The sequence below is a fragment of the Myotis davidii genome, unplaced genomic scaffold, assembly GCF_000327345.1.
Source record: "Myotis davidii unplaced genomic scaffold, ASM32734v1 scaffold726, whole genome shotgun sequence".
NCBI classification, from domain to species: Eukaryota; Metazoa; Chordata; class Mammalia; order Chiroptera; family Vespertilionidae; genus Myotis; species Myotis davidii.
Genome location: NW_006297808.1, coordinates 2749732 through 2756630, shown reverse-complemented (window position 1 = coordinate 2756630; position 6899 = coordinate 2749732). Strand labels below are relative to the sequence as shown.

Below are 6899 nucleotides of genomic sequence, written 5' to 3'. Positions count from 1 at the left end.
TGGTAGAGCAAGTGGGCTCGAGGTCTTGCTCTGGGGGACCCGGGCCTTGGCACCCGGCTCCGCAGCTCTTCGCTCTCCGCCCCCGACCCCGTTCTCCTTCCGGAACCCAGGCCTTCCGTCTTCCTGCTCCCCCTCCACCCCGTCTTAGACGTGCGCGGCTCCCTGGCGCTCTTCGGTTGCCTTCCCACCACGCTAACGGCGCTTCCCCTTCCTCACCACCAACCCGCTTTGTGGTCCCCAGCCTACTGAACAGTGTTAAACGAGAGCTGTTCCACGCATCCAGGGACTCCAGCCCCGGTAAAGTCCGTGGAGAGGAGAGCTGCAGGGAGAAGGCGAGAACTCCAGGCTGGGACTGACGCCTTGGAACTGGGTAGCTGGGGCACACCGGGTGTGCACCCGGAGGGCTCCGCACGCCTCCCCACCCTACCCGGCCTGAGCCCTGTGCCACACATTCCCTTGGAGAGCCACCTGGATGGCAGTGTTCTAACTGAAAAGTTGAAAGGGAAATTGGTCACCTGATATCTGCGAAGGAGTGGGCATGTAAAGGGAGGCATCATGAAAGGAAGAAGTGAGGAGTCCTGGCCCGGTGGCTCAGTGGGTTGGAGCGTTGACCCCATACACTGAAAGGTTGCCAGTTCGATTCCAGGTCAGGGCACATATGGGAGGCAACAGGTCAATATTCTCTCTCTAAAACCAATTTTAAAAACAACAACAAAAAACAGCCATGACCGGTGTGGCTCAGTGGATAGAGCGTCGGCCTGCGGACTGAAGGGTCCCAGGTTGGATTCCGGTCAAGGGCATGTACCTTGGTTGCGGGCACATCCCCAGTAGGAGGTGTGCAGGAGGCAGCTGATCGATGTTTCTCTCTCATCGATGATTCTCACTCTCTATCTCTCTCCCTTCCTCTCTGTAAAAAATCAATAACATATATTTAAAAATAAATAAATAAAAAATATAAAAGCCCCATCTTTCTTACAAAAACAAAAACAAAACAAAACAAAAACATATCTTAGGGTGAGGATTGAAAAGAGAGAGAGGCATATCAATGGCCAAATGCCTGAATGGCTGAGGAGAGAGGAGGCTGTAACTTGGAGGGGGAGGAGTCTCAATACCATGTGCTAACATGAAGGATACCTAGGCATAGGACTGGCGCGGGAAAGCCGTGTGTTAGGGACCTCTTTAAGGGTGAATGGCTAGGATGGGGTGGGGAATTGAGGTAGCTTCTCCAGGGACAAAATACCTGGTTTCGGTGTGGTTGTGAATAGGAGCATGGAAGAAAGCGGACAGAGCCTCTGACATCAGCTATGGGCTGGTTGTCACTGTGCTAGGTATTTTTAGGAAATGGTTTGGAGACAGGAGGTCAGAGAAAAATAATAGTTGTACCTAATGTGTTACAGTGTTTACCTTGTGCCAGGCACTGTTGCATATATCAACTCTTTTAATCCCTCCTAACAACTCTGTAAGGTAAGTACTTTTATTAATCTGTTTCACAGACCAGGAAACATAAAGTAATTGCCCAAAGCAACTTACTCAACTAGTAAAGCCAGGATTTGAATCCAAATAACAGACAGACTCAGAAGCTCTGACACCCACCCCCCCAGAAGGAAAGACACCAGCTGGTGGGAATACCCAGAGTTGAGAACAAGGGCTGATTATTTGAAGAAAGTAGAATCTGTGAGTGCAGAAGAGTTAGATGAGTTTGGGGCTATATGTTTGTGGAGGAAAGAAACTCAGAGAACCAAATCTCTGACCCTCAGCTCTGCCTCTCATTCCCCCATCCCTACCCCCTGCCTTTTCCCCAGATGCGATTCATGCTGCTGTTCAGCCGGCAGGGAAAGCTGAGACTGCAAAAATGGTACCTGGCCACATCCGACAAGGAGAGAAAGAAGATGGTCCGGGAGCTCATGCAGGTGGTTCTGGCTCGCAAGCCCAAAATGTGCAGTTTCCTGGAGTGGAGAGACCTCAAAGTTGTCTATAAGAGGTGACTCCCCACCTGCTTTCAGACTTGCCTGAGTTCTGCGTGGTAAAAAATGGCAATGGGTTTAAATGGCTGAGTAATAAGCAGTCCCTGGGTCAGAGAGAACTGGGGACGAAGGACGTCTCGAGGGCAGTGTTGAACACCTTTCCTTTCTACATTCACCTCGAAGAAATTCTTGTTCCCCACTTAGTTTTGCTCTAGTCTCACACCTACTTCACACACATACTTCTGTCCCAAGGGCCCTATCTTGTCCATCACACATGCCCCTTGCTGTCTCAGTCATAAATGGTAAATCCTGTGCCACTTTTCCCAACACACACACACACACACACCACCATTTCTAGTTCCTTCTCCGAGGAGGTGAAATTATTTGGCTCACGGTTTTGCTGAGTCACACTGAGCAGGTCAGAGAGCAAGAGGAGGAAAGAGTTTGGTTGTTGCCTGTTTGTGAGAGGCATTAAGAGGCTGAGCGAGTAACTATTTATATACCCTGGGGCCACTCCACCTTTGTCCCGAAGCCACACAGACCCTGGGCTGGGAATAAGGAGAAACGAGAGGTTTAAGCCCAGAGTCCTGAAGCAGGCCAATAGCCCTTTCAGCTATCTCTCCTGTGCCCCTCTCCTCAGATATGCCAGCCTCTACTTCTGCTGCGCCATCGAGGGCCAAGACAATGAGCTCATCACCCTGGAACTGATCCACCGATATGTGGAGCTCCTGGACAAATACTTTGGCAGCGTAAGTCACCCTCCCTGTTTCCATACTCAGCAGTCCCCTCTTCCCTCCGAACTCTGGGGTCCTTGGAATCTGCCTGGGATGCTTGGGAGAGGAGAAGTGGGAGCAGTGAGAATGGTAAATAATCGCCCTCTTTAGCCATGCCCCTTAATCAGTCTGGGGGAGGGGGTAGAGACCAGAATCTGCCTCTTCATCAATCCATCTAGAGCTCAGCTCAGACTTCTCACAAAAGGACAAAAGTCATATTCTGATTTTATCAGCAGTTCCTGATATTGACGATTCCCTCCCTGCCCCACAGAACTCAGGGAAGGAGGCTAGCCCAGTGCTGGGAACAATGTCACAGACTCTGGGGTCAAGGCAACAAAAGCCACGGTCAAGAGCAACTAATATTTTATGATCAGGGAGAAAGAGGCAAGAGAAGGAGAAGGAAAACCTGATCCAAGTACTTACTAAGGCCTAGGGGTCAGGAGGACGTAGACCTGGGGCGGGAACCTAAGTTTGGAGGGTAGTCATGAAGAAGATGAGGAGACATATTGAGAACCAAGGTGGGGCGTGTGGGGTGGGAATGCACTTCATTACTCTACTCTGCCTTTTCCCCCTCTCCTCAGGTGTGCGAGCTAGACATCATCTTTAATTTTGAGAAGGCTTACTTCATCTTGGATGAGTTCTTGATGGGGGGTGATGTCCAGGACACCTCCAAGAAGAGTGTGCTAAAGGCTATTGAGCAGGCTGACCTGCTGCAGGAGGTATGGGCCTGGGACAGTGAGGAGGAGGAAGAGTATCACGGTAGAAGTTGCCCTCCCTCCCCTGGACACCCCGCCTGCCTGCCACATCTGCCCCCTTCCCACTACCACCAAAGGGCCCCCCTCCCTGTGGTGTCTGGCCCCCGCACCTGTTTGGCCAGCTTGCCCTCAAGCCCTGGTTGCTTGTGGTGGGAGGTGGGGGTGGCAGACACACCTGTGCCAATTCTCTCCTTCCGGAAAGACCCAGGGTGTCTTACCGCAGGCAAATCTCCTTTGTCCCTTGCTTCTCTTGGTATATAAGGGTTGCTCAGAGACTTGGAGAAGGAGCAAATGGTAGATAATGCTTTTCTTCCCTGGTGTTTCCCCCCCACCCATCTTTTTTTACACACACATACTCAAAATGAGCCTCTGATTTTCAGAAGCAAAAAACTGTTGGTGTACAGGTCACCTAGCTGTTGTCTCACCCTGCTCTCTGGTGTCCCTGCCCTCACCCCATTACTGCTTGCCCCCTCTCTGCTGTGCCACTGCTGAGACTTGGTGCAGGAAGATGAGTCACCAGAATCTGCAGTGACAAACAAGCTGGCATGAGCTGGCTCTGAGGAAGGGGTGCGATAGGGGGCTCCTCTCTGCAATAGGAGAAAGAGCAGAATTGAACCTGCCACCTTACTGGTACAGGTTCCCTTTCACACACACACGCACACACACACACACACACTAGCACACACATCCCCTGGCACATACACCCCTGTTACTAGTACTCTGCTCAGACCCCAATGACTCATCTCTCTGCGGTCTAGTTCACCTTACCTCAGAGACCTGATGCCAACCTCTTACTCCCCCACAACCCTGAAAAGAAGGACCTAACCATTTGCCACCCCCACAGCCCTCAGAAAAGTTTACCATCCTCGAGTCACAGCTTCATTCCCTTTCACCTCAGATACAAAGCTGGGCCCCCTGCTCACCAACCTGGTCCTTGGTTCTCTGGCGGGGAGGGGTGGACTCAACCTGGACCCCCTCCTTGCCACAGTTGGCTCTGGGAGGTAGTCCTAGGGGACTGGGAAACTCCCCTAAAGGGTCCCCAGCTGTTCTGCCTTGAGCTCACATTGGCTTCTCTCTCTCTCCCCCTTCCCCGTTTCTCTATGTGCTTCCTCCACTCTGCCTCCGTCCTTGTGATGCTGTTGTCTTGCCCACCCACCTCCCCCTTTCCCTGTCGGCCTCTCCTGCTGTCTCTGCGTCACCCTCTGTTTGTCTCTGCCTCAGGAGGATGAGTCGCCACGCAGTGTGTTGGAGGAGATGGGTCTGGCATAGCCCCCACCCAGGCCGCATGGAGATGTGGGGAGCTGGTGAAGAGGCAGGGCACAAGTGGCCCTTTTCTTGGTGGGACTCAGCTGTCCCTCCTCTGCTGTCTCACCTTCTTTTGGAGTGAGCTGTAGGCTCAGGACCCTCAAACAGTCCCTTCCCCCACCCCCTACCTCCTGTTTCCCCTTTTCCTACTGAAGGTTTTTGGAGCTGGGAGGCAGGAAAATATGACCAAGACCCAAAATGGGGGTGCTATTTGGCTTTCATTCCCTGCCTTTGAAGAACTATTACTCCAAATTTCCTTTCCTCCCTTATAATTGTAAATATATAAATATGTCAGGTTAAAGGGAAAAGGTTTTCAGGGCTCTTCTCGTCTCCCTGCCCCATATCCTACCTCCACCCCTCCCACCCCCTGCAGCCAGCCAGGGCAGCTTCTCTACCTGGGAAGGGGGCATCTGTGTAGTGACTAGGTCATCCTTTCCCCTCATCTGCACCCTCCCTTCCTTCTTGGCTGCAGTAGGGCCTCTGTCCAGTGCTGGGGGAGGAACAGCATAGTTAATTTTTTTCTAAGCTTGCCACTTGGAGGGAGGGAGGGTGGGGGAAGGGCAGGCTTCATAGGAGAAGCCTATCTCTCCTTCACTCCATATTCCGGGTGAGGCAGAAACTAAGAGGGTGGTGGGGTGGGCAAGTGTTTGACTCTATTTCCTTTCCTCTGAAATAAAAGGAAAAGCATTTCTGGACTTCGCCTGCCTGAGGCTCTATGAAAGAAGATAGGGCTGCTGGGATCAGTTAGGAGGGGAAGGGAACACTGCATTTGACTCTTCCCCAGAAAGGGGTTGCCAGATTAGAGCCAGAAATAAAAAATAAAATAAAACACACAGTTCAATTTGTATGATAACGAATAATTTTTGTTGTTAATCCCCACCAGAGAATATCTTCCCATTGATTTTTAGAGAGAATGAGAGAGAGGGAGGGGGGAGAATCATTGATGTGTCTCACATTGATTGGTTGCCTCCCCAACTCGGGATTGAACCTGAGACCTTTTGGTGCACAACTGATGGTCCAACCACGGAGTAACACTGGCCAGGACAATGAGTAATTTTTAAGGTTAAGTGTATCCTATGCAAATGTATCCATTGCTTATCTGAAATGCAAATTTAACTGAGGGTCCTGTATTTTATCTGACACCCCCTACCAAAAGTATATTTGCTAGCTCAGTGCCTCTGCAACCAGCTAGCTCCCTGAGCTGTCTTCAGCCAGGGAGGAGAAACTTCCTGGGACCTGGTTTCACTCCTCTAAGATTTCTTTGTGGGAGACTTCATTTGCCTGGTTTCATTTTATTTAGGAAGGAGACTCCCTAGTTCAAGGGTATATTCCACCTCCAATGCTTAGAAAAGGGTGGAGAAGTGGCTAAAACCAGAATGTTTCTGTGGCTGCCAACCGTCCCCTGTCCCCATATTTATTGTGAAGTATGTAGGGCCAGGGAATTTAGGGAGCAGTTACGGGAGGTGTGTCTGATTTGGAACAGCGTCTGTGGGGAGCCACCAGTACTGCCTGTGTGGCCCCTCAGAGTCACAAGAAGAGCCCAGAGCTGTGGCTCCTTATCTACTTTGCATCTCTCTGCCAGGCCCTGGGAACCCCTGACTTTAACCACCATTTAGGGTTCCCAAATGGATGTGAGCCAATTCTACCCCCAAATAGTTTTAAACGGGTTGGTGCCATTCAACGCCCCCTTTTAAGCTGGAAGAGATGGGTGTTGTGGCTGGCGTTTCCCTCACCGCCCCTTGGGAAGGACCGCACAGGCCCAAGGGGACGGGTGAATAACCGAGAACAAAGTCCTAATAAAATAGTCACTTTTATTTCTTAGCAAAACTATTTCCTCCGTGAGGGGTATTTACAAGAGAGAAGGGAAAGAAGGTAAATTCACAGCGATTTGGAGAGGCTTGTGGGAGGCCCCAAGGGCAGGAGACAGACACAAATGGAACTGGGCAACTAGGTGGGAGCAGCGGGAGGGAGCTCGCACAAACCATCCGCTCGCCTGCGCTGGCCCTGGGACAGCCATGAGCGAGTTTGGGGAATTCGGGCTTTGGACCCAGGAAGAGGTGTGACAGGTCCTCCGCGCTGCCCAGGGGCGAGGGGGGGCCGAG

At 51.4% G+C, this 6899-nt stretch overlaps 1 protein-coding gene across 1 annotated transcript in view; it reads left to right on the top strand.

The window, feature by feature from the left end:
- The window catches only part of AP1S1 (adaptor related protein complex 1 sigma 1 subunit), a 6278-nt gene extending 640 nt beyond the window's left edge, over positions 1 to 5638 (top strand). Inside the window, exons 2-5 of the mRNA XM_006773404.2 lie at positions 1803 to 1981; positions 2605 to 2713; positions 3319 to 3456; positions 4714 to 5638. Of these exons, the coding sequence (XP_006773467.1) occupies positions 1803 to 1981; positions 2605 to 2713; positions 3319 to 3456; positions 4714 to 4761 (474 nt within the window). The 3' untranslated portion in view covers positions 4762 to 5638. The remainder of the gene's footprint in view (positions 1 to 1802; positions 1982 to 2604; positions 2714 to 3318; positions 3457 to 4713) is intronic.
- Positions 5639 to 6899: the final 1261 nt, after the last annotated feature.